Source organism: Amblyraja radiata, chromosome 1 (assembly GCF_010909765.2).
Source record: "Amblyraja radiata isolate CabotCenter1 chromosome 1, sAmbRad1.1.pri, whole genome shotgun sequence".
Classification (NCBI taxonomy): Eukaryota; Metazoa; Chordata; class Chondrichthyes; order Rajiformes; family Rajidae; genus Amblyraja; species Amblyraja radiata.
The window spans coordinates 158,877,466-158,904,868 of record NC_045956.1 but is presented as its reverse complement, the minus strand read 5'-3'; the positions used below and the strand labels follow the sequence as shown (position 1 = coordinate 158,904,868).

The 27,403-nt window shown below is 44.1% G+C and overlaps 1 protein-coding gene across 1 annotated transcript in view; it reads right to left on the bottom strand.

Moving 5' to 3' along the window:
- myo5b (myosin VB) overlaps positions 1–27,403 on the bottom strand; it is a 229,768-nt gene that overhangs the window by 74,874 nt on the left and 127,491 nt on the right. The window contains exons 10-16 of the mRNA XM_033033539.1: positions 26,919–27,028; positions 25,833–26,098; positions 22,408–22,489; positions 17,557–17,697; positions 16,122–16,244; positions 11,783–11,866; positions 8,756–8,899 (exon numbers count right to left, since the gene is read on the bottom strand). Coding sequence (XP_032889430.1) covers positions 8,756–8,899; positions 11,783–11,866; positions 16,122–16,244; positions 17,557–17,697; positions 22,408–22,489; positions 25,833–26,098; positions 26,919–27,028 — 950 coding nt within the window. The remainder of the gene's footprint in view (positions 1–8,755; positions 8,900–11,782; positions 11,867–16,121; positions 16,245–17,556; positions 17,698–22,407; positions 22,490–25,832; positions 26,099–26,918; positions 27,029–27,403) is intronic.

Below are 27,403 nucleotides of genomic sequence, written 5' to 3'. Positions count from 1 at the left end.
CAGCACTTCAACTCCCCCTCCCATTCCCAATCCGACCTCTCTGTCCTGGGTCTCCTCCATTGCCAGAGTGAGCAACAGCGGAAATTGGAGGAACAGCACCTCATATTCCGTCTGGGGACCTTGCGTCCTTATGGCATTAACATTGAATTCTCCCAATTTGGCTAGCCCGTGCTGTCTCCTCCCCTTCCTTAACCCTCTAGCTGTCTCCTCCCACCCTCCCATCCGCCCGCCCTCGGGCTCCTCCTCCTCCTCCCCTTTTCCTTCTTTCTTTCCCCACCCCCCATCAGTCTGAAGAAGGGTTTCGGCCCGAAACGTCGCCTATTTCCTTCGCTCCATAGATGCTGCTGCACCCGCTGAGTTTCCCAACAATTTTGTGTACCTTCAATTAGATTATCTTGATTGTCTCTCCTTATTTGAGTGGCACAGCAGCATGGCTGGTAGAGCTGCTGCCTCATAGCGCCAGAAACCCAATTCCATCCTGACCTCAAGTCCTGTCTATATGGAGTTTGCACGTACTCCTTGTGACCCTGTGGAATTACCTCCAGGTGCTTCGGCTTCCTTCCACATCCCAAAGATGCGAAAATTTGCAGGTAATTGGCCTCTATAAAATGGCCCCGTATATATAGGGAGGGAATGGACTCGGTGGGCTGAAGGGCCTATTTCCATGCAGTGTCTTTAAAATACTGGAGGAACTCAATGGGTCAGACGGTATCTGTGGAGGGAATGGAGACAAGAAACTGCAGATGCTGGAACTTGAGCAAAACAGAGTGCAAAGGATTACCTTCCTCTCTAAATTACAAGTTATGGCCTAGCAAAGCAGCAAGGACTACTCTTATGTTGAAATATCATGAGAATCTTTGCATGCTATTAATTTCTTGTTTCTTGGTCCTCCAAAATACTCCAAATGGAATTTAAACTGGAGGTAGTGGAGTGTGGACTTAAGCAAACAAGGATTCTTGGAGAAGAAGAGCTACCTTAAATTTAGTTGCGTCTGGTTGGGTAACTATGGTAGGGGGAAGACTATTCCATGCTTTAATTGTGTGGGGGAAGAATGAATTGCTGTATGCACCTGTCTTGGTAACTGATATCTCAAATTGGATCGAATGCCCTCGTCTGCTCCTAATAGGTTTGGGTTTGGTGTAGGTTTGGTAATCTATGTTGAGCTGACAATTTAACATTTTGCAAAAACAAGTCAAACGGTGAACTTTACATCTGTCTTGGAATGAATTCAGAAGTTTGGTAGCACTCGCTTCTCTCTCATAGGTATTTGTAACAAATCGAGCTGCCTGTCTTTGGACACGTTCGATGGAAGAAATTTAAACCAAAGGGTCAATGGGCCTGAATATTTTTTGCAGTAGGGACTATTTCCTTCTTCCAGCAAATATGAACTCCTTTGCTGGGCTCCAATTCATTCTGTAACAAGGAGAAACAAGGAACTACAGATGCTAATTTACAAAAAAAGTGCTGCAGTAACTCAGCTGGTCAGAGAGCTTATCTAAACGAAACTAAAACTAACATCTCTGGAGAACATGGATAGGTGAAAGGTCCCAACCCACAACATCACCCATCCATATTCTCCAGAGATTCTGCCTGACTCACTGAGTTACTCCAGCACTTTGCGTCTCATTCTGTAGCAAGTACGTTTCTACTTTTACATGGTTGAATTCCTGCTAGATACTGCAAGAAAGGATTAATGTTTCAATCGAAACCAGGCAATGTCGGATTAAATAAGTGTACAAAAATCAATATGAAATTACACCAATCAAATAATTATAAATTTACGATGGCACATTTTATGGAGAGTATATGCAGTTCACCTAAAGGTGAAATAAAACCTGTAATGATACTGTTTTGTAATGACAACAATTAATTATGTGCAATATCTTTCTGAAATAGTTTGGAGCCTTCAAACAGTGCCAGGGGAGCAAAGACTGTATAGCAGTTCAGTTTAGTTTAGTTTAGAGATACAGCGCGGAAACAGACCCTTCATCCCACCACATCAGCGCCGACCCCCGCACATTAACACTATCCAACAAACACTGGGGACAATTTTTACATTTACCAAGCCAAATAACCTACAAACCTGTAGGTATTTGGAGTGTGGGAGGAAACCGAAGATCTTGGAGAAAACCCACGCAGGTCACCAACTCTGTACAGACAGCACCCGTAGTCGGGATCGAACCCGGGTCTCCGGCGCGGCATTCTCTGTAAGGCAGCAACTCTACCGCTGCGCCATCGTGCCGCCCTGGGGAGGAGCTGAGCAGACATTGCACCAGGAGCACTCTACCAGATTACTGCAGCAGTCTACAGTTTGAGAAGCAGGATGGATACGGTGAAGGGCTAGACAGGAACAGGGGGGTCCATCAAGAGTCAAGAGCGTGTTTAATTGTCATATGTACTGAGAGTGGAATAATATTTGTATTTATTTGCAACAACTTAATAGGACAATTAATGCAATGCACACGATAAAAGAATTAAAAAAAATTAAATACATTAATAACCATTATACCGGAAACCCATAATAATGCAAAAACCTATGTAACAAAGGCACGCTCCATAAAAATGTATAGTTGCTGAGGTTAGTATTGTGTTGTGTTTAAGAGCCTGATGGTTGCTGGGAAGAAGCTATTCTCTAACTATTCACGGTTTTCAGGCTTCTCAGCCATCTTTCAAAAGGTAGGAGCAAAATGAGAGAGCGGCCAGGATGGTGTGGGTCTTTGATGATATTGGCTGCCTTTTTAAGCAGTGCTTCCTATAGCATTCTTCGATGGAGGTCAGTGTACAATGGTCTGGGCAGTGTCTATCACTCTATGTAAACTCCATCATTCCTGGTTGTTCGAGTCACTGAACCAGGCCATGATGCAAACAGCCAGCATTCTCTCCAGCATACATCTGCGAGAATTCAAAGGAGTATTTGTCAACAAATCAAATCTCATCAATCTTCAAAGGAAGAGAAGGCATTGATGAGCTTTCTTTGCGATTTGCGATTGCATCAATGTGCTGGTCCCAGGATAGAGCTTCAAAGATATACACAACCAGGTACATGAAACTGTTGACTCTCTCCACACCGGTTCTATCGATGAAGACTGGCTTGTGAATCCTCGGCTTTCCAGTGCTGAAGGCAACAATCAGCTCCTTGGTTTTGTTGACATTGAGAGCAGGGTTGTTGCACCATTCAATCAGATTCTCAATCTCCCCCCTGTACTCTGACGGATCATTATCTGTTAATCATCCAATAATAGTAATAATGTCAGCAAATCAGTGTTAGAACTATGTCTAGCTGCACAGTCACAGGCGGAGAATGAGTACAGCAGGGGATTGAGCACACATCTTTGAGGTGCTCTTGTGTAGATGGTTATCAAGGGGCAATTGTTGCTGCCTATACCAATTATGGTCAGCCGATGAGGAAATTGAGAATCCAGTTATAGAGGGGTGAGCAGAGACCCAGTTCTCTGAGTTCGATGATAAGTTTGGAGGGGATGATAGTATTGAATGCCGAGCTGTAGTCAATGAACAATCTTTCATATGTATTCTTGTTATCCAAGTGGACGAGTGCAGAGCGGAGGGCAACTGAGTTTGCAGCTCCTGTTGTGGCAGCAGATGAATTGTAGTGGATCCTGATCCTTGCCGACGTTGGAGTTGATTTGCATCATAACCAACCTCTCACACCAAGGACGTTAATACCACCGGTGAGTGGCCATTGAGGCAAGTCATTTTACTCCTCTTGGATGCTGGTATTATCAATGTCTTTTTAAAGCATGGGGGGTCAAACCCTTAATGAGAGTTGAAGAGATCTGCAAAAGGCCCAGCTGGTTGAACTGTGCAGATTTTAAGAACGTGATCAGGTTCACCATCAGGGCCAGACTCTTTCTGAGGATTCACCCTCATCAAGGATCTTTTGACATCAGCCCTGGTGACAGAGATTACAATGGAGGCCCATGAAGAAACAGTAGTGTTCTCCCTATCGAAGTGTGCGTAAAAAGCATTGAGCTCGTCTGGGAGTGATGCCTCGCTGTTACTTGAGCCACCATTTGATTTCGCCTTGTAGGAAGTGATGACATGCAAGGCCTACCACAGTTGATGAATGTCCATTTCAATCTCCAGTTCAGAGCAAAAGTGTCTCTTTGCCTTTCTGATGGCCTTAGAGGTCATACCTGGATTTCCTACACAAACCTGTATCACCAGACTTCTGGTGTGGCAACTGAGATCTGGTTTACCAAGAGATTATGGTTGTCCTGGCTCATTCGAGGCTCCTGGTTCGGGAATACTGGGATAGTCTTGGGGAAAACACTCTCCTCCACACTTTTCCTGATGAAATAGGTAACAACGATGGCGTCAGCAGTGGGAGTGAAGCCCAGAGGATCCATCGTTCACTCCATTTCATCCTGAGTTCAGCTCCTTCATTCCTGCTTTGAATCTGTGTTCTGTGCCAAGCCAGACAATTAGAGTAATATGGCATGTAGAATGTTTCCCTCATACCTGACCAGCTGAGAACGGATTACTCATCATTACCATCGGGAACTTAGCGACAATGCAAGTACAATTTTGGTGTCTCCACCCTCCTCACCAGCATGAAACCAGAGAAATAATAGAGTGTGAGCTACAAAAGCTATTTGCAAAAATTAGTATTTAGGTGAATCAGCAGTCAAGAAATATTTCAGATTTCTTGTGAAATAGCCCCCTGAATTCCTAGCCCAGAAGAAATCCCACTCAGAAAGATGAGTGAACTACATTCCTTTATTAATCATTGCATTTCATGATTTATCATTCGGAAAAGACATTTGCTCTGTGCGTACCAAAATTCTCAATCAGACTGGGAAGAACAGTAGCATATCGGGTGTCACAGCAAGAAACCAAACACTTCAGGAGAGTGGAAATTGATAGCAAAAATAGGCGAGTAATCAATAGTTCAAACCACATAAATGGCCACTGCTGGATCTGTCATGAGCAGCCATTGATTTTGCAGTAAAACTTTAAATACATCAGAGATGTTTATGTTCTTCAATTGTTTAAATTATATATTTTTTAATTGTACTTTAGAATTTTTTTCCAACATTTGGCATTGGTTTACTATTGTCACATACCTAGATACACTGAAAATGTTAATTTTATATGTTGCTGATAGCATACGACGTATGAAAGCATCTGTGAGTGGGAGTAGGTTTGCACTATTTGAAACTCAGTTGCAACTCTTGGGGCATGCATTTTAAAGAACATAGTGAGAAATGGAGAACATAGAGCAGTACAGCACAGTACCAGATCTATCCGCTCACAACATCTGTACCTACCTTGATGGTAATTTAAGTTGCACATCTGCCAACACATGTTCTTTATGCCTACAGTCCTTGCCTGTTCAAATGTCTCACTTAATGCCTCTTAAATGCTGCAATCTTATCCGGTTCCATGAATTCCTCTGGCAAATTGTCTAGCCACCCATTACATCTTTAGACCATAGAACATAGGAGCAGAATTAGGCCATTCGCCCCATTTGTCCTGCCCCCAGCACCAGCTTAACTGGGTCCCCTGCTAAGTACGAGGAATTTACTACATTTTTCACCAGCAAGGTGAAAAAAATAAGAACAAATATTTCCCCTCCCACCTGTGACCTGGCTGTCTCATTGGTCTGCTCTTCAAAATTAGACTGTTTCCAACTCGTTACTCTACCCTCCCTTGTAAAACTGATCACCACCATGAAACCTACTACCTGCCCCCTCGACACTGTCCCCTCTGCCCTCCTAAAGGATGTCATTACAACAGCCGGTCCCAGCATCCTCGCCATCTTCAACAGTTCTCTGGCCACTGGCACTGTACCTACCTGCTTCAAGCATGCGGTGGTCCAGCCCCTCCTGAAAAAACCTAACCTCGACCCCACCTTGCCAAGCAACTACAGACCCATTTCTAAACTGCCTTTCCTCTCAAAAGCCCTTGAAAAGGTAATTTTAAGTCAACTTATGCCTTACCTCCACCAAAACACTATCCTGGAAACTTTCCAATCAGGTTTCAGGGCCCACCACAGCACAGATTCTGCCTTGTTGAAGGTACATAATGACCTACTGCTCACCATTGACTCTGGCGACTGTGCAATCCTGCTCCTCCTTGACCTCAGCGCAGCATTTGACACTGTCGACCACACCATCCTAATTGACCGTCTCCGGTACGGGGTTGGTATTGATGGCACTGCCCTGAGCTGGTTCATCTCTTACCTCAAAGGTAGGAGTTTCTCGACTAACTTAGGCAACTCTTTCTCCTCCCCAGCTAATCTCTGCTGTGGGGTTCCACAAGGTTCCATCCTTGGCCCCATTCTCTTCTCCCTGTATATTCTCCCCTTAGGCCAAGTCATTCAAAGGCACAGCATTTCCTTCCATTGCTACGCAGACGATACCCAACTCTATCTCCCCCTGAAGCCCAAAAACCAATCAAATCTACTTAACCTTACCCGCTGCCGCGAGGATATAAAGTGCTGGATGGCCCAGAACTTCCTCCAACTAAACGAGAGTAAGTCTGAGGTCATCCTTCTCGGCCCCTCGGACTCAATCAAAATGATAGCAGGCAGTCTTGGAAGCCTTACGCCACTACTCAAACCTCACGTCAAAAACCTCGGCGTGATATTTGACTCAGCACTGAAATTTGACAAACAAGTCAATGCCGTGGTAAAAGCTAGCTTCTTTCAGCTTCGGACGATAGCTAAAATAAAACAATTCCTCCACTTTGATGACCTCGAAAAGATCATCCACACATTCATCTCCTCCCGCCTAGATTACTGCAACTCTCTTTACACTGGCATCAGCCAATCTTCCCTGTCCCGCCTGCAACTGGTCCAAAACGCCGCAGCGAGACTCCTGACGGGCACCCGAAAAAGGGACCACATCACCCCGATCCTGGCCTCTCTCCACTGGCTCCCTGTGCGGTTCCGTATACATTTCAAGACCCTCCTCTATGTCTACAAAGCCCTCAATGGGCTTGCCCCCTCCTACATTAAAAGTCTTCTCACCCACCACTCCACCTCCAGGTCCCTCAGATCGGCCGACTTGGGGTTGCTGAATATCCCGCGGTCTCGGCATAAGCTCAGGGGCGACCGCGCCTTTGCGGTTGCAGCCCCTAGACTGTGGAACAGCATCCCCCTTCCCATCAGAACTGCCCCCTCCATCGACTCCTTTAAGTCAAGATTAAAATCTTATCTATACTCCCAAGCATTTCCTGACGTCCACTGAGCGAGGGCTATATGTATATATGTATGTAGTTTGTTTGTTTGTTTATACTATTCTTATAACAAATGTAAAGCACTTTGGCCAACGAGAGTTGTTTTTTAAATGTGATATATAAATAAATGTGACATGATTGAGTCTGCTCCTCCATTCGATCATGGCTGATTTATTTTACCCTTTCAACCTCATTCTCCTGCCTTCTCCTAGTAACCTTTGATGTCATTAATCAAGAACCGATTAATCGCTGCTTTAGAAATAAAAAAGCTATGCCTTCTTGTTTTGGATATTTCCATTTTGGGAAAATGACTGAGTATCGACTCTATTTATGCCTCACAATTTTGTCAATGGTTTTGTCAACCAAATTTTATGGAGATGCGACGTGATTTCTCAAATTTCACACTCAACACTCAGATCAATGAAGGTAAGCATGCTGCATACCATCTATACCATCCCACCTACTTGAGCTGCCACTTTCAGGGAGCTATGGATGCGCCTCTATTGTGGGCATTGGATTGTGTCTATGGTACTGATGCGCTCCAATGCTGAGAACTATATTCTGCACTCCGCATCTTCCTCTTTTGTCTATCTATTGTTCAGGCACCTCGTGTTTTACCAGTGCTTGATTTAAGCATTTTTAGAATAATGCACTTGTCTAATTGCTACTGGTTTAATTTATACGTTTATATTTTCGGAATAATGCGCTCAAATTTATGCCTGACGAACGTATACAATAGCTTTCAAAGTTATCTTGTAAATTTAGTTTTGCTTAACAGAAAGAAAACACAAATGATTGCCTGCAGCTATTAGGTTATATGTTTAAATGTATCTGCCTTTGGGATATATTTTTCCAATTACAGAGCATAAACGGGTAATTTTCTTAGTTTTATGCTTCGACAGTTAACCATGCATTTCAGGTAAAGCATTATACAGATGGAGGAGAAAGCTTTATAATGTTTTATGATGTGATTTACCCTCATTTATTTCAATTGGCAGCCTAGTCGCCTGTGGTGCCTGGCATATGTTTGATTTACGTGCTTTTTGATTTGCAAACCTTTATCAAACCTGTAACCCTGGTGTAAAACAAGAGAAGATATCCACAAAGTCAGTGGATATATTTAAGGCAGAGATAGGTAGATTCTTGATTAGTATGGCTACGTGCGTTTGACTTGATTGTGTTCGTAAATAGTATAACTGATCTGTTTGGATAGAATGCAAAACAAAGCTTTCCACTGTATCTTGATACATGAGACACTAATAACCTTAAACCTAAAGTGGTTAAGGACCTCCATTCTGAGAAACACTCTTCCACTACTACTCTCTGTCTTTTATGGCCAAGCCAATTTTGAATTTAGTGAACTCTTCTATATTGGTGGAAACCCAGTGGCCAGGGGATAAGCAAAGGCTGGGGAGGATCAGTATTAAAAAAAAATTAGATGCAGGCCAGGACCTTTGCAATCCAGCCCGATCTATTTGTCCACAATCTCATAGTGGTTATTCCTGATAAAAAGTGTTTTTGTTTGCTTGAGAATGAGACCAAATAAAAGCTATACCTGATGTCCAACGGTTTTCTTGTGCTCTTTATTGGATGCCTTCATGGCCGGTTTGAGAGGCCGAACATTTATTTTTGACTTTTTCCCTTTTGCAATGGATGCAGAAGAATCCTCATCCTGGAACAAGTCAGCCACCAACTGGTACTGAAACCAAATAAAAAGGAGAAAATAAAACAGTTGAGTTATTCCGGTCTTTTAATCAGCTTAACTGCCTTTTCCCAGCAGTCGTCTGATTTATCTTCCTCTCTGGGATGTTTACAATTGACACAGAGCGTGCCAACTGTTCAAGCCTCTCATCCCAATTACATTATTCACTGGTTCCCTGTTTGCCAGCAGGACAAATGGCCAGTGATCTAGAAAGTGAGGATGGGATAGACGTGGATGCAGAGGATTAAGAGTGCAACGTGCCACTATGGAACTCAATTCTCTCCTCATCCAACATCCATTTTCTTTTGGAAGTAGTGCAAATAAATTATCTTTATGCAATCAGCAATTAGTATAAGGAACACACTGCAGATAACAGCATCAGCTAGTGGCTGCAAACTCAATGAAGAACTGCTTAAATGAAGACAACGATGCATTTGGCTGTGGGGTGAGTGGGACAATCAGAAGATGTTTTGGTAGAACCAGCATAGATTGTCTGACGGCACTGGGCCTGTACTCACTGGAGTTAGAAGAATGAGGGGGAACCTCATTGAAATGTACAGAATAGTGAAAGACTTGGATAGAGTGGATGTGGAGAGGAGGCGCAGCGGTAGAGTTGCTGCCTTACAGCGAATGCAGCGCCGGAGACCCGGGTTCGATCCCAACTACGGGTGCTGTCTGTATGGAGTTTGTACGTTCTCCCCGTGGCCTGTGTGGGTTTTCTCAGAGATCTTCAATTTCCACCCACACTCCAAAGATGGACAGATTTGTAGGTTAATTGGCTTGGTAAATGTAAAAATTGTCCCGAGTGACTACAGGATAGTGTTAATGTGCGGGGATCGCTGGTCGGCACGGACCCGGTGGGCCGAAGGGCCTGTTTCTGTGCTGTATCTCTAAACTCAACTAAACTAGTGGGAGAGTCTAGGACTAGAAGTCATAGCCTCAGAATGAAAGGACATTCGGGGATGATCAGCCAAGTTCTTTAGTAACTTGTCAGTTTCTTTGTTGAACTAAATTAAGGCGCATGTTGCAATCAAATGCGCTTGAACAATTGGTTGGGAAGAAACCCAAACTGTAAGAAAGACGACTGCGCCTCCTTTTCAAGAGCTGGCTCGATGGGCCGAATGGCCTACTCCTGCACCTATTGTCTATTGTCTATTTTACGAAGACGAGGAGGAATTTCTTTAGTCAGAGGGTGGTGAATCTGTGGAATTATTTGCTACAGAAGGCTGTGGAGGCCAAGTCAGTGGATATAATTAGGGCAGCGATAGATAGATTCAAGTCAAGTCAAGTTTATTCGTCACATACACATACGAGATGTGCAGTGAAATGAAATGTTTCTTGATTAGTACAGGTGTCAGAGGTTATGGGGAGAAGGCAGGAGAATGGGATTAGGAGGGAGATATATATCATGGACCCAATGGGCTAATTCTGCTCCTATACTTATGATTGTATGGCTTAATTGGCAGTTAAATTAAACAGTTAAGGATTTCCAAGTCCAAATGGCCATTGCTGCACTATGCCATGTATTTTTTATCAGTGAGCCTTTGAGGAGAGCAGAGTTAAACATTTCTTCTTTAATTCAGTTATGCTGTAACAACTTAGCACAGTGCTGCATTTATGAGGGGAGCATTCTATAATTGAAAGAGCGAGAATAATACGTAAAAATACAGAAAGGCTGCAATGCAATTCACCTGCTGTCTTTTATCCACAGCAATCTATTGAAGATTAATGTAGTGCTTAATGAATAACATTTTGCCTCAAGATATAAACTTGTTCAATGTTTAAGAGCAAGGCATTTATTTTGACGTTCCTTTGAAAGAAACCATTACTTGTGACAGATGATTGCTGACATACAACAAATCCTCCCTCCTATCACACTCCAAGAAAGAGCGCATGGGAAATCAGGTCATTGATAGATACCAAGTGGTCAATAGCCAAAATGGTTTATTGGACCAGCTGCAACCAGCTGATAAAGATTTCAAGAAAAAAACCGACAGATCCATTTAATTTTATTAGCAAAAAACTATTGTCTTTTTTCAGTAAATAAATTAAAATGTTCTCAACAAATTCATGAATTCATCCTTACCGTACTATTTTACCATACATACCTCTAAAACACTTACATAGCTATAGTTTTAAGCTATCAACCAGTGAGTACTTATTTTCTTTTCTCCACAGGGTTATCTTAAGTTATTTATAGCTGACCAAAATGAGCTGAAGAAATTACATTTCACTATTAAACTAGAGATTAAATAGAGACCCACAAATACAGAGCCTACGTGTTTAGATCAATCTTGTGACCCTTCTTCAGATTCTAAAGGAGGAGTCGGAAGAAGGGTCCTGACCTAAAACATCACCTATCCATGTTCTCCTGAGATGCTGCCTGACCTGCTAAGCTACTCCAGCACTTTGTCCTCTTTTGTAAACCAGCATCTGCAGTTCCTTGTTTCCACACCAATGTGATCATTCAGATGAGGCAATGAAGCGTTGCTTGTGGTTACAAAACTATCCCAAGCAAGACAGTTCTTTCAGCAAGTAAATGGCAGAAGAATCACAACACATAACTAACAACCTATTGCCCCAGTAACTCCCATTCACCCATTGTTTATACCTACCAGCACTAGAATCAGGCAAAGAACCAATTATGTACCCATCTTTGAACTTTGCTGGTTTCAATCCAATTTGAGAACTTGGAACTAAAACCACTGAAATTTTCTCCCTGAACAATGCGTTCTCCTAGATTGCAATTGGCCTTGAATTCCCTACAGCGGAATATATATATTTAAAAAAATGTAATTGGTAGGAAACCAAACAGAAACTAATATTCTAATCTGGTATAGGATGTATCAGTCCAAGTTATCAGTTTGAATTGTGCGATACCTTGCTGGCCTTAAGTATGTTGATCTGCTCTTGATACACGGTGTCTCGGTTTTTCTCCAGGAACCCATCACACTGATATTCCACCTGCAGAACAGAACAAGTGCCTTTAGATAAAGAGTTCCTTTTTCATCGACAGCGTTGAAGATATCATGTAGAGGAATTCTAAACATTTCAATGGCAGCATTAGTAAGTGTGTGGCCACAGTGAAAAGGAATGAGACCTGGCAGGAAGATCAAAAGCCCCATATTTCATTCACTGATTCCCATTGAAAATGCAAGGTGAGAACTGAAGTTAATCATTGCAGTCAGCCTAGTTCAATATACCAATGTCAACAGAATTGTGCTGTGTGTGATAAGAACACTAATGGAAAATAAGAAGAAAACATCTCACAAATCAGCCTTAGATATGCGTGTATGCACATAAAATCATAATACCCAACATAAATATACCCATGTATTTCAGAGTTATTTAATCTGTAAATTACTGAATAACTTTTTTTCTGTGTACCATTGCCTGAATTTCTCTCCACACATGCCTCTCAAATAGTCTCATCCATTAAAGCATTCAAATAGTCTCATCCATTAAAGCAAAGGGCCATATTGTTTAGGTTTCATATTCATTTGGGTGTCAGCCCATAAATGAATTTTTATCGGGGAAATACATAATATACAGTGGTCTGAGAACACTGTTTTATGTGTATCATATACTCGAAATGTACCTGATATTTCATGATAAATAAAGAAATCTCTATAGGTAGAAGTATATCCACAGACTGTCCTTTTAAAATAACAGAAAATATTTTTAATCTCAGTAGTCATACATAATTATTCAAGTACAACCAGTACTTAACACTTTATGCAATCATTGCAACAATCCGAAACTTATGATTTCCCGAAATTCTTACTAACATAACAGTGCAAAGCTGTACTAGGATAACGAAAGATGAAGTAACAATCACTTCAATGAATACATGTTGAAAACAGTAGATTGTTATTGCCTCCATAATGTCAATTGTCAGCAAAATAACTGGAACTACAAAAGCAAAAGGTAAACATTTCTTCTAATTGAAAAGGGAATACTTAACATCAAAATCCATGGGAAAGTAGTTTTAGCTGAGTAATTATAAATAACAGCATGTTGCGTGTACCCAAATATTTTGAAAAGACAGTTTTACATTTCCCTTCAGAATTACTTTGAATCAACGTTTCTGTTAATTGTATGTCTCACTCATGTCACTGTGATTGCATCTGTTACAGGTGGTTGGTGTTCCCAAAGCATGCCAGAAAGCAAATGGTGCTGATGAATCCCATTATCTGCAGGCCTTTGGGTATTCCTGAGTTAAAAACAATGGGCTGTTGGTTTTATACACGCCAGCTGTCAGCAACTGCTGATATAAACTCCTAAAGGGGCCAAACAATTTCGGCTTTATCTAAAAATGCCCACGTGTTTGATACACATCCCAAAATTTGCATACCCACTGGTAGGCACTCTTGCAGTGATTCCTGGTGACAAAAAGCAGCCACCATAGTCAGTCCAAGGTTAGATCAGTGCAGTGGGAAAGAAGAGTTCCGAGTGGAAAATAGAGGGAAATGGGACAAGCGCACGCAAATGGGATTAGTATACATTGGCATCCTGGTCAGCAAGGATAAATTGGGCTGAATGTTTCTCTGCTAAGAACCCTATGAATCAATGAATATACTGAACTGATATACAGTAAGGGAGAGTATAGAGATCGTAATGAAATAGAATATTGAAGGATAATTTTGGGCAGTGGTGGGAGTGTGTGAAGTAGCATTCGACTGGAGGGTGGCAGGGAACAGGTCCTTAGACCCATTAAAGAAACATCTATGCTGTTTCTGAAACAGTTGGATTTCAGCTTTAGGTTTCAGTGTTGACATTTTAAGCTCCTCCACAAGTGAAACAATTCTGGCTTCACTTGTTCCTCGAGCTACGAACACAAGTGCAATAATTGGTTTTGATATTATGAAGACTTTCAGTTACAATAGATAGAATAGGCAATAGGTGTGGGAGTAGGTCATTCGGCCCTTCGAGCCAGCACCACCATTCAATGTGATCATGGCTGATCATCTACAATCAGTACCCTGTTCCTGCCTTCTCCTCAAATCTCCTGACTCCGCTATTTTTAAGAGCCCTATCCAGCTCTCTCTTGAAAGAATCCAGAGAACCAGCCTCCACAGCCCTCTGAGTCAGAGAATTCCACACTCACAACTCTCTGTGTGAAAAAGTGTTTCCTCATCTCCGTTCTAAATGGCTTACCCCTTATTCTTAAGCTGTGGCCCCTAGTTCTAGACTCCCCCAACATCAGGAACATGTTTCCTGCCTCTAAAGTGTCCAAAACCTTAGTAATCTTATATGTTTCAATGAGATCCTCTCTCATCCTTCTAAATTCCAGAGTATACAAGCCCAGCCGCTCCATTCTCTCAGCATATGACAGTCCCGCCATCCCGGGAATTAACCTTGCGAATCTACACTGCACTCCCTCAATAGCAAGAATGTCCTTTCTCAAATTTGTAGACCAGAACTGCACATAATACTCCAGGTGTGGTCTTACTAGGGCCCTGTATAACTGCAGAAGGACCTCTTTGCTCCTATACCCAACTCCTCTGGTTATGAAGGCCAACATGCCATTCATTTTCTTCACTGCCTGCTGTACCTGCATGCTTACTTTCATTGTCTGATGAACAAGGACCCCCCCCCCCCCCCAGATCCCGTTGTACTTCCCCTTTTCCCAACTTGACACCATTTAGATAATAACCTGCCTTCCTGTTTTTGCTACCAAAGTGGATAACCTCACATTTATCCACATTAAACTGCATCTGCCTTGCATCTGCCCACTCACCCAACCTGTCCAAGTCACCGTACATTCTCATAGCATCCTTCTCACAGTTCACACTGCCACCCAGCTTTGTGTCATCTGCAAATTTGCTAATGTTACTTGTATTCCCTTCATCTAAATCATTAATATATATTGTAAATAGCTGCGGTCCCAGCTCCGAGCCTTGCGGTACCCCACTAGTCACTGCCTGCCATTCTGAAAGGGACCAGTTAATCACTACTCTTTGTTTCCTGTCTGCCAACCAATCTTCTATCCATGTAAGCACTCTACCCCCAATAACATGTGCTCTAATTTTGCCCACTAATCTCCTATGTGGGACCTTATCAAATGCTTTCTGAAAGTCCAGGTACACTACATCCACTGGCTCTCCCTTGTCCATTTTCCTAGTTAAATCCACAAAAAATTCCAGAAGATTAGTCAAGCATGATTTCCCCTTCATAAATCCATGCTGACTAGGACCGATCCTGTCACTGCTATCCAAATGTGCCGCTATTTCATCTTTTATGATTGACTCCAGCACCTTCGCTACCACCGATGTCAGGCTATCTGGTCTATAATTCCTTGTTTTGCCTCTCCTGCCTTTCTTAAACATTAACATAAGCTACCCTCCAATCCACAGGAACTAATCCTGAATCTATAGAATATTTTTAAAATGATCACCAATGCGCCCAAGAGTTGCATTCATAAATTAGCAAAACTAACCAGTTTTATTCAAGGTATCAGTCAGCTATTATTATCTTTCCAGTTAGTATGATTGCAATCTTCTTGCTCTTGTAAGAAGCACACTGGTGCCACGGTGGGGAACAGGCATCAGAATGCAGTTCTACTTACTACAGGTCCACCAACAATGTTCTGGCAACGAGTAGTCCGGCCCCTCCTTTAATCCGGATGACCCCTCCCCCTCCCGGAAGAACCCCCGAAAATGTGGTGCCTAGGCCAGGTGAGGCGGCTGATCTCGACCTAATCGGGACTTCAGCGCCGATCACCGGTTCAAATTTGCCCCCTTCATTTTTTTTATACTTGAATTAAGAATTCTGACTTAGACATGCATGATTGTAAACCAAAAATAGAATATAGACTGATCACCACATTCACGTTTCAGGAGTAGAATTAGGCCATTCAACCCTTCGAGTCTACTCCGCCATTGGCTGATCTCTGCCTCCTAATGCCATTTTCCTTCCTTCTTCCCATAAGCCTTGACACCCGTTCTAATCAAGAATTTGTCTATCTCTGCCTTAAAAATATCCACTGACTTGGCCTCCACAGCCTTCTGTGGCAATTCTGTTCCACAGATTCACCACCCTCTGAAAAACGTTCCTCCTCACCACCTTTCTAAAAGTGAGGATTAATTATGAGGTTATGATCTCTGGTCCTAGACTCTCCCACTGGTGGAAACAGCTTTTCCACATTCACTCTATCTGTGCATTTCATTATTCTGTAGGTTTCAATGTTAATTACCTTGCTGATTGCATTGTTAATTACCTTGTCTGCAAAGTGTATAACGACATAAGCCATATTGGACATTCGGGGTTTCTGAAAGTGGCAGCTGCTTGAATGGCGGTCGTACAGTTTCTGGGCCCAACTCTGGTCTGTACCTTTTGGCATCTGAAAGGAGAAGCAAAAACAATTTACCTTAGATAAAATTAGTACCACTGGAATGCAAGCTTTTGGAACAGTTCCATACTTACAAAGCAATATCCAAGCTAACATTGTTAACATGCTAATTTCACAGCAGAAATGTAATACTGCTACTCCCCAAAACTAAATAAGGTAAACACAACACCTTTCCAGTGTAGTTTTCCCAAGTTTTCCACTTGCTACCTCACACCAATGCAAGTTATACATTGAGCTTGGACGGGTATTACCTTGTATCTTTAAAACTGCTAAATCTGGAAGCACGACACTGTTCTAAATGCTTTAAATGCTGGGATGGGAAATAACATGCTGAAAGCAGCAGCAGAACGTTTGATTCCACTTTGCGGGCTGGTCGCTGTCAGCTCAAAGTACACATACAGTGGCGGCCGATTGGAATACAAAAATATTTTCACCTTCCCTGCAATGTGGGCTGACTCCTAGCAACTTCCACTACTCTTGTCCCAGAGATGGTCATCCTTTCACTTGACTGTCTTCTAGACCTGCAGAAAATTATCTGCAATAGCTTGTAGTGTCACCCTGGCATTATACAAGCACAATATGAATGCCAGTTTACTGTTTCAGATGAAAATAGAAACATCTCAGATTACTATCTGTGTTTCCTCTACTTATTGCTGAATCTGATGTATACAGGATTTTAGGTAGCATAACACATATTATTTAAATAATATTTAATCATTATTATTAATTTTTTTTAAATTAAAAATCATCTTATCATTTTAGCAAAGATAGATAGGATTATTAACCTAGCTAAATGCAACAGATTCTTTCTGATCAAATACAATTTCCTATTTTCCCAGCTGGGGCTTTTCCCAATTCCCTGCGATTACTTTCCCACCATGTTGAATAGGAGAACAATCAGTTTTTCAGGCTTCTAATATGGCATCATGCAACTAGTCATTAAATCAATTGCCTCATGGATGACTTCCCCTTGAATTCCTTAATCAGGTGGTCCCTTTAAATTTGTGACCTGCAGTTTTGCAATGGATTTTTAGTACATTCATTAAGTGGTCTATCCATTTAATAAATTCAGGTAATTTCTAGTTGAAGACCTTAAAGAAAATCTAAATCACTCAAAATGTTGGCAAAACCCCGACATGGTTAAATTCAATTAATTTCCCATTTAATGTACTGTCTATCACATCCTCCCCTTGTTCAACAAATATTTATGTTAATTTTCCTGTCAGCATGTCCAGGCTACCATTGCCATCCGTGCAAAGCAACAAGAAATTAAATCAGACGGAAACTCATTTGCTGCCTTTACCCTGCATTCTTCATCCAACAAGTCTAAGATGCCCAATTTCGCCTCAATCAGATCAATGCATGGCTGGTTGTCAGAGAAGTCAATGAGAGTCCAAGGTATTTGTTCCTTCATGTATTCCTCCTGCTCCAGTTTGAAGACATGCTGAAAAATATTGAAATTAAATTGTGACAATTTTAACTCAAAGTTATACATAGAAATAGGCCCTTTGGCCTGATAGGTTCCATCTACTCTTGTACCACCTGCCCATGTTTGGACCATATCCCTCCAAACCTTTCTTATCCATGTACCTGTTCAGATGACAGATATGGTTAATATTAGCCATTAATATAATTACATACAAAATATATCAACTGCCCCAAATACACATAAGCCTTTATAGCACTAAAGTAGAGATGGTTGAAACCTGCAAGTTCCTGAAGTTCACAGCATGGTTGGGAACAGCTCCATCCAAGGCCACAAGAAATTGCAGAGAATTGTGACAATTTTGAAAGCTAATGGCAGTTTTACAGGGCCCTGGTGTTTTGGTCTCCAAATGTGATGAAAGACATCCTTGCTATTGAGGGAGTGCAGCGTAGGTTCACAAGGTTAATTCCCAGGATAGCGGGACTGTCATATGTTGAAAGAATGGAGCGACTGGAATTTAGAAGGATGAGAGGATATCTTATTAAAATATGTAAGCTTATTATGGGTTTGGACACGCTAGAGGCAGGAAACATGTTCCCGATGTTGAGCAGTCCAGAACCAGGGCCACAGTTTAAGAATAAGGGGTAGGCCAGTTAGAACGGAGATGAGGAAAAACCTTTTCACCCAGAAAGTTGTGAACCTGTGGAATTCTCTGCCTCAGAAGCCAGTGGAGGCCAATTATCTGGATGCTTTCAAGAGAGAGTTAGAGCTCTTAAAGATAGCGGAGTCAAGCAATACGGGAAGAAGGCAGGAACGGGGTACTGAATGTGGATGATCAACTATGAACACAGTGAATGGCAGTGCTAGCTCGAAGGGCCCAATGGCCTACTCCTGCACCTATTGTCATTCCTCCCCCTCCCCCCACCCCACCCCCCCCCACCCCCACCCCCCCCCCCCCCCCCCCCCACCGCCCCCCAATCCTCTCCATGAGGCAAGAGGTAATGAATTATGAAAATGCATACCTCCAGGCTCAGGGACAGTATGTTCCCAGCTATTATCAGCCAACTGAACTATCCCAGCACCAATTACAGAGCGATCCTGACCTACTATCTACCTGTTCAAAAGGGAACTGCAGATGCTGGAATATCGAAGGTACACAAAATTGCTGGAGGAACTCAGCGGGTGCAGCAGCATCTATGGAGCGAAGGAAATAGGCGACGTTTCGGGCCGAAACCCTTCTTCAGACTGATAGGGGGTGGGGAAAGAAAGAAGGACAAAGGGAGGAGGAGGAGGAGCCCGAGGGCGGGCGGATGGGAGGAGACAGCTAGAGGGTGAAGGAAGGGGAGGGGGGGAGGGGACAGCACGGGCTAGCCAAATTGGGAGAATTCAATGTTGATGCCAAGGGGACGCAAGGACCCCAGACGGAATATGAGGTGCTGTTCCTCCAATTTCCGCTGTTGCTCACTCTGGCAATGGAGGAGACCCAGGACAGAGAGGTCGGATTGGGAATGGGAGGGGGAGTTGAAGTGCTGAGCCACCGGGAGGTCAGGTAGGTTATTGCGGACTGAGCGGAGGTGTTCGGCGAAACGGTCGCCCAACCTACGCTTGGTCTCACCGATGTAAATCAGCTGACATCTAGAGCAGCGGATGCAGTAGATGAGGTTGGAGGAGATACAGGTGAACCTTTGTCGCACCTGGAACGACTGCTTGGGACCTTGAATGGAGTCGAGGGGGGAGGTGAAGGGACAGGTGTTGCATTTCTTGCGGTTGCAACGGAAAGGGCCCGGGGAGGGGGTGGTGCGGGAGGGAAGTGAAGAATTGACGAGGGAGTTGCGGAGGGAGCGGTCTTTGCGGAAGGCAGACATGGGGGGAGATGGGAAGATGTGGCGAGTGGTGGGGTCACGTTGGAGGTGGCGGAAATGGCGGAGGATTATGTGTTGTATTTGCCGGCTGGTGGGGTGAAAGGTGAGGACCAGAGGGACTCTGCCCTTGTTGCGTGTGCGGGGATGGGGAGAGAGAGCAGTGTTACGGGGTATGGATGAGACCCTGGTGTGAGCCTCATCTATGGTGGCGGAGGGGAATCCCCGTTCCCTGAAGAACGAGGACATCACTCCAACGCACCCCCTCCTCGTGGAACCCCCCTCAGAAAGTCCCGGCTCTGGAACTCTTCATTCAGAACTGCCGCCGCGACGTCAACCGCCTCAACTTCTCCACTCCCCTTTCTCACTCCAATCTTTCCCCCTCTGAACGCACTGCCATCGAATCACTCCGCACAAACCCAGACTGGGTCATCAAACCAGCCGACAAGGGAGGTGCCGTGGTAGTCTGGCGCGTCGATCTCTACAAAGCCGAGGCCACGCGCCAACTCTCGGACACCTCCTCCTACTTACCCTTGGACCATGACCCCACTGACGAGCACCAGGCCACCATTTCTAGCACCATCACCGACTTCATCAATTCCCACGCCCTACCTGACCAAGCCTCCAAACTCATCGTTCCCCAGCCCCGCACGGCCCGTTTTTACCTTCTCCCCAAAATCCACAAACCCGGCTCTCCCGGCAGACCCATTGTCTCTGCGTGTTCGTGCCCCACCGAACTCATCTCCACATACCTTGACTCCATCCTATCCCCCTTGGTCAAATCCCTCCCCACCTATGTTCTAGACACCTCAGACACTCTCCGCCGCCTCCACGCATTCCACTCTCTGGGCCCTCACCCCCTCATCTTCACCATGGATGTCCGGTCACTCTACACCTCCATCCCCCACCAGGATGGCCTCAGAGCCCTCCGGTTCTTCCTCGACCAGAGGAGCAACCTATACCCAGCCACTGACACTCTCCTCCGCTTAGCGGAGTTGGTCCTCACCCTCAATAACTTTACATTTGACTCCTCCCATTTCCTCCAAACACAAGGCGTAGCTATGGGCACACGCATGGGCCCCAGCTACGCCTGCCTCTTTGTCGGGTACGTTGAACAATCCTTGTTCAATGCGTACCAGGGCCCCATCCCCGACCTCTACCTCCGCTACATTGACGACTGCTTTGGTGCCACCTCCTGCACCCACACACAACTGACTGACTTCATCCACTTCACCACCAACTTCCATCCGGCACTCCAATACACCTGGACGATTTCAGACACTTCCCTACCATTCCTTGACCTCACCATCTCCATCGCAGGGGACAGACTCCTGACCGACATACATTATAAACCCACTGACTCACATGGCTATCTGGACTACACGTCTTCCCACCCTGCCCCCTGTAAAGACTCCATCCCCTACTCCCAATTCCTCCGCCTACGCCGCATCTGTTCCCAGGATGAGACATTTCATACTAGGGCATCGGAAATGTCCTCGTTCTTCAGGGAACGGGGATTCCCCTCCGCCACCATAGATGAGGCTCACACCAGGGTCTCATCCATACCCCGTAACACTGCTCTCTCTCCCCATCCCCGCACACGCAACAAGGGCAGAGTCCCTCTGGTCCTCACCTTTCACCCCACCAGCCGGCAAATACAACACATAATCCTCCGCCATTTCCGCCACCTCCAACGTGACCCCACCACTCGCCACATCTTCCCATCTCCCCCCATGTCTGCCTTCCGCAAAGACCGCTCCCTCCGCAACTCCCTCGTCAATTCTTCACTTCCCTCCCGCACCACCCCCTCCCCGGGCACTTTCCGTTGCAACCGCAAGAAATGCAACACCTGTCCCTTCACCTCCCCCCTCGACTCCATTCAAGGTCCCAAGCAGTCGTTCCAGGTGCGACAAAGGTTCACCTGTATCTCCTCCAACCTCATCTACTGCATCCGCTGCTCTAGATGTCAGCTGATTTACATCGGTGAGACCAAGCGTAGGTTGGGCGACCGTTTCGCCGAACACCTCCGCTCAGTCCGCAATAACCTACCTGACCTCCCGGTGGCTCAGCACTTCAACTCCCCCTCCCATTCCCAATCCGACCTCTCTGTCCTGGGTCTCCTCCATTGCCAGAGTGAGCAACAGCGGAAATTGGAGGAACAGCACCTCATATTCCGTCTGGGGTCCTTGCGTCCCCTTGGCATCAACATTGAATTCTCCCAATTTGGCTAGCCCGTGCTGTCCCCTCCCCCCCTCCCCTTCCTTCACCCTCTAGCTGTCTCCTCCCATCCGCCCGCCCTCGGGCTCCTCCTCCTCCTCCCTTTGTCCTTCTTTCTTTCCCCACCCCCTATCAGTCTGAAGAAGGGTTTCGTCCCGAAACGTCGCCTATTTCCTTCGCTCCATAGATGCTGCTGCACCCGCTGAGTTCCTCCAGCAATTTTGTGTACCTACTATCTACCTTATTGGTGACCCTCGGACTATCTTTAATCGGACTTTGCTGAATTTTATCTTGCACTAAGTGTTATTCCCTTTATCCCGTGAACGGCTTGATTGTAATCATGCTTGCAACAAAAATGTTTTGCCTTGTACCTCGGTATACTTGACAATATGAGTCAACAGTGTTTCATTGTAATATGTCCCAGATAGAACAATAAAATTCTTACTTGCAGCAGCACAACAGAATATGTAAACTAAATTTACATATAAACTAAATTACAATATCCCTTGCCACTTAAAGGTTTGTTCAGTTACTAAAGGATTACTCGAGTCAAGGTAAATGTGGAAATCAGGTCAGGCTGATGCCCTTTGAACTTAATATAATAGCTTATTTTAAGCACATGCAAGCACAAGCACTCAATGTATGTTCTCACCAGATTAAATTGCTGCTGTAATTTCTCGTTGGCATAGTTGATGCAAAATTGTTCAAAGCTGTTGATCTCAAATGTTTCAAACCTACAATGGACAGAAAATAGACAATACCTCTAAAAATAAATTACACTTGTGGAACTGTAATAAGATTGAAAAAAAAAAAAACCACAACCCAGAACATGCAGAAACCCCACCCCCCACTGTTAGTAAGAACTGTTCCGGCACCCTTCAAATCAAACATGTTTTTCCTCCATAACCTCCTTCAAGCTAGCACCAACATTTGGGACTAATGGGAAACAGGACCAACTCATTATCTCAATGATCGTGAATTTAGGATTGAAAAATAAGCATTTGAAGTGGAGGGGATGGTGAATAAGTGTCAAATCAATGTTCAAACAAATACAAGATAGGAACCAAAAAGTAAAGCAAAATTGGATTTACTATTAGAGAAAAACAAAGAGATAATTTAAAACCTGTTACCATTTTGCATTAATAACTCAGTACAGAGCAGTCCATATTTTTAAATCATTCACTATCTGATGGGTCATTGAAAGGGTCTGCGTGTTATTTATTAGTGGATCATCAAAGAGTCACGCAAGACAAAAACAGACCATTTAGCCTACAGTATGCGTGTTGACCATCAAATATCTATCTATAATAACCCAATTTTCCAAAGCTTGACCCGTTGCGTTTGATTCTATGGTGCATCAAGTTCACTTCCAAATTCTTAAATGTTGTCACCGTGCTCAGAACAAAGTCCTCACGACCTAACTGACAGAAGCTATGCTGAAGATTATATCAGTACCTCCATCAGCCTTATAACCATATAACCATATAACAATTACAGCACGGAAACAGGCCACCTCGGCCCTTCTAGTCCGTGCCGAACACGTATTCTCCCCAAGTCACATCTACCTGCACTCAGACCATAACCCTCCATTCCTTTCCTACTTCACTCCAAAAACAAACCCAGCCTATTCAGATTCTCTGCATGGCTGAGAAGCTCTGTGTTGTGCTAAGCATTAACAGACAATTAATTCACAGGTTAAGCAGTTAATTACAGATGATGCCACTTTTTCTGCCATGCAAATCCTCCGTGTATGTGCGCCAATTTGTATTTTACAAATCACCACCTTTTGGCCAAAACCTGTCGACCAAACATGCACTCCACCCCCCACCCCCTACAGCCAACATAATCAAAGACTGGTCCCAGGCCACTGCTCCCATTCAGCAAAAGGTACAGAAGCTTGAAAGTGTGCACCACCAGACTCAGGACCAACTTCTTCCCCTCCATCAACAAGCTTCTGAATGCTCCTTCCATAAGCTAGGTTGCTGTTTGATTCATCTCTGCCCCATTGAGGACATTAGACTTGTCTAAGGAACTGATGCACTACAATGTTCTACAATGCTGAGAACTATATTCTAAGCCTAAACCATAATGTTTTTTTAAAGGTTCTATTTCCTCACAAAATGGCTAACAAATGTTGGCCTTGAAATCATGTCCAGATCCCAAATAAATATATAGTCATCTTAACAATTTAGAGTCATAGAGAGAGTCAGCGTGGAAATAGGCCCTGCAGCCCAACTTGTCCATTCTGGCCAACATGTTCCAGCTACACTAGTCCCACCTGCCTGCGTTTGGCCCATATCCCACCATACCTGTCCTATCCATGTACCTGTCTAACTGTTTCTTAAAATGTGCAAGTCCCTGCCTCAACTACCTCCTCTGGCAGCTCGTTCCATACACCCACCAACTTGTGTGTGAAAAAGCTACCCTTTCTTATAGAAACTTATAGGATCTTATAGAAACTTACAAAATTCTTAAGGGGTTGGACAGGCTAGATGCAGGAAGATTGTTCCCGATATTGGGGAAGTCCAGGACAAGGGGTCACAGCTTAAGGATAGAGGGGAAATCCTTTAGGACCGAGATGAGAAAAACATTTTTCACACAGAGAGTGGTGAATCTCTGGAACTCTCTGCCACAGAAGGTAGTTGAGGCCAGTTAATTGGCTATATTTAAGAGGGAGTTAGATGTGGCCCTTGTGGCTAAAGGGATCAGGGGGTATGGAGAGAAGACAGGTACAGGATACTGAATTGGATGATCAGCCATGATCATATTGAATGGCGGTGCAGGCTCGCAGGGCCGAATGGCCTACTCCTGCACCTATTTTCTATGTTTCTATGTTTCAGATTCCTATTAAATCTTTTCCCCTTCACCTTGAACCCATGTCCTCTGGTCCTCGATTCCCCTGCTCTGGGCAAGAGACTGTGCATCTACCCGATCTATTACTCTCATGATTTGATTCAATTCTATAAGATCACCCCTCATCCTCCTGCACTCCAAGGAATAGAGCCCCACACATGAATCCTCACACTGGCTTGCTCCTGCTAGAATAAATCGCAGTAAGGAACCTATCACAGACCAAGAACCTTTCAGATGTATAGATAGCTATAGTTAGTCCACACTGAAAGGCAGCCAGAAGTATTAAGAGCCCAATTGGCAGTCAGCCAGTACTAGAAGCATCAGCAAGTCCAGGCAAAGAAGGAATTGGAGAAGGTTAGCCAAGTCCTCCACAATTTAGCTTTTTTTGTGCCCCTTGAACTATAAATGTGCACTTGTCAGACAACATCACCATCAGCAGGTTTGGCAGAATCTTCAAACAGGTCCCCCACTGTCCCGAAGAATACCCGCTTGTGAATTCCCACGGACAGCATGGACGATAATTGGACTGAGGAAAATGAAGTGTTTTATCAATCCTTTCAACTGCTGCAATTTGTGTTTGGATCTGTTGAACCTGACTGTGGTTAACCCTGCACAAAGTTGGTTTTCAATAATCACAATTCAAATTCTAGTGGGTAGAGAGGCCTGCAGCAGAAAAAATAGCACCAGATTGAAAGTGTTGCTCAGAGACTTTGCACCCCACCCAAGGTTTCCGTGCGGCTCCCGGAGGTTGCAGGTGGTTGCCGGAGGTTGCAGGTAGTGGAAGCAGGTAGGGAGACTGTCAAAAACCTCCGGGAACCGCACGGAAACCTTGGGTGGGGCGCAAAGTCTCCAGAGGTTTCCGTTCAGGTTTCCTAAGTGGGACAGTGGCAATGGGCTACTGCGGGAACGGCTAAACATAGCACTGTTGTTCTCAGAAGCTCAGTCTCTGCACACTACTGGAGCAAAGCAGAGTGAAACCGACTTCTGTAGATTACCCTTGCCTTGGATTGCTTGAACATGGGTACGCAAAGCAGAAAATGATCCATTCCCAGCTCAAGGCCTTTAACTAAGATGAGCACAAAATCCATACAAAAAAATTATATTAAAAAAAATTGTCTCAGTTGCTATAATGTTGGATTAATTAGTCAAACAACACTAAGGATCAATCCTAGGTCCTAGTATGATGGGATGAAATGCTGTGTAAACCCCTGTTCAGTTCTGTACCCGTAAATATCCAGAACTCCAATGAAAGAATGCTGTTTGCTGGTTGTATAAAGTGCTTTGTTGATTTGTTCCACGATCCAATTGAAGAGCTGAGCGTAGATGTGCTTGGCCAAGGCATTTTTGGCATTGATGGCTTGCTGCTTGGCCATTGTCTTAATGAAAGTCTCTGACGTTGTGATAAGCTTGCGGTGACATAGCCAGTTTTCCATCTGATCGTGCTCAACTCCCAGTAAATTACAGAAGTAGTTTAGGTGCTCATCTTCTTTCTGAAAGCAGAGAAGGCAAGCATCAACAAGATGAAGTGCTGTTATTTTCAGTCAACTCAATTTTTTCCACATCTATTTATTGACCAAGTGTAAGTGGTAGTAACCAATTAACCAGAATTCTCTGCCTCAGAGGGCAGTGGAGGCCGGTTCTCTGGATACTTTCAAGAGAGAGAGCTAGATAGGGCTCTTAAAGATAGCGGAGTCAGGGGATATGGGGAGAAGGCAGGATCGGGGTACTGATTGGGGATGACCAGCCATGACCACATAGAATAGCAGTGCTGGCTCGAAGGGCCGAATGGCCTACTTCTGCACCTATTGTCTATTGTCTAAGGTGAAGCCAGTAAAAGTGTCTATGTGGACCAGGAAGGCCTTTGATAAAGCTCTGTAGGGTAGGTTGTTTTGGAAGGTTAGATCGCATGGGATCCAGGGATAGCTAACTGACTGGATATCGGATTGGCTTCATGGAAGGAAGCAGAGGGTGATGGTAGAAGGTTGGTTTTTGGACTCTAGGCCTGTGACTAATGATGTCTCAATGTGCTTCGCTTTGCACTTGTCTGAAGTAAACTCGATCTGCCATTCCTTTTTCACTTTCCCAGTTGACTAATATCCTGCTGTAACTTTGAACAACCTTCTTCAATGTCTCCTACACCACAAATAGATATAGCATTTGTAGGACAGTATAGTAATTCATTCATACTTGCCCTTTAAGTGGCACACCCCATGACCTTTACAAAGCTGAAATGTAAATGCTTACAGCACAGTCACTGAGCAAACGTACCGGGAAGGTTAATCAAGAACAAGTTTCCGGCATGTGACTTACAGCAATACCACAAGTGTCGACATCTCTTTCTGAAACAATTTCTACATTTCCCAGGTGGAGAATTGAAGCTATTACTCTGTAAATCTTCATCTGATGTGCTTCCTTTACACCTGAAGGAAAGATGTGCATCATTACAACCTTCACTTGCAGACATGCAAAAATTGCCAAATCACGAGCGGCACAGAGGTAGAGTTGCTGCCTTGCAGCGCTTGTAGCGCTGGAGACCCGGGTTTGATCCTGACTACGGGTGCTGTCTGTATGGAGTTTGAATGTCCTTCCCGTGACCATGTAGGTTTTCTCCGAGATCTTTGGTTTCCTCCCACACTACAAAGACGTACAGGTATGTAGATTATTGGCCCTAGTGTCTGTAGGATAGTGTTAATGCGCGGGGATCGCTGGCCGGCGCGGACTCGGTGGGCCAAAGGGCCTGTTTCCGCGCTGTATCTCTAAACTAAACTAAACAACTTCTTAAACTCCAAAAACAA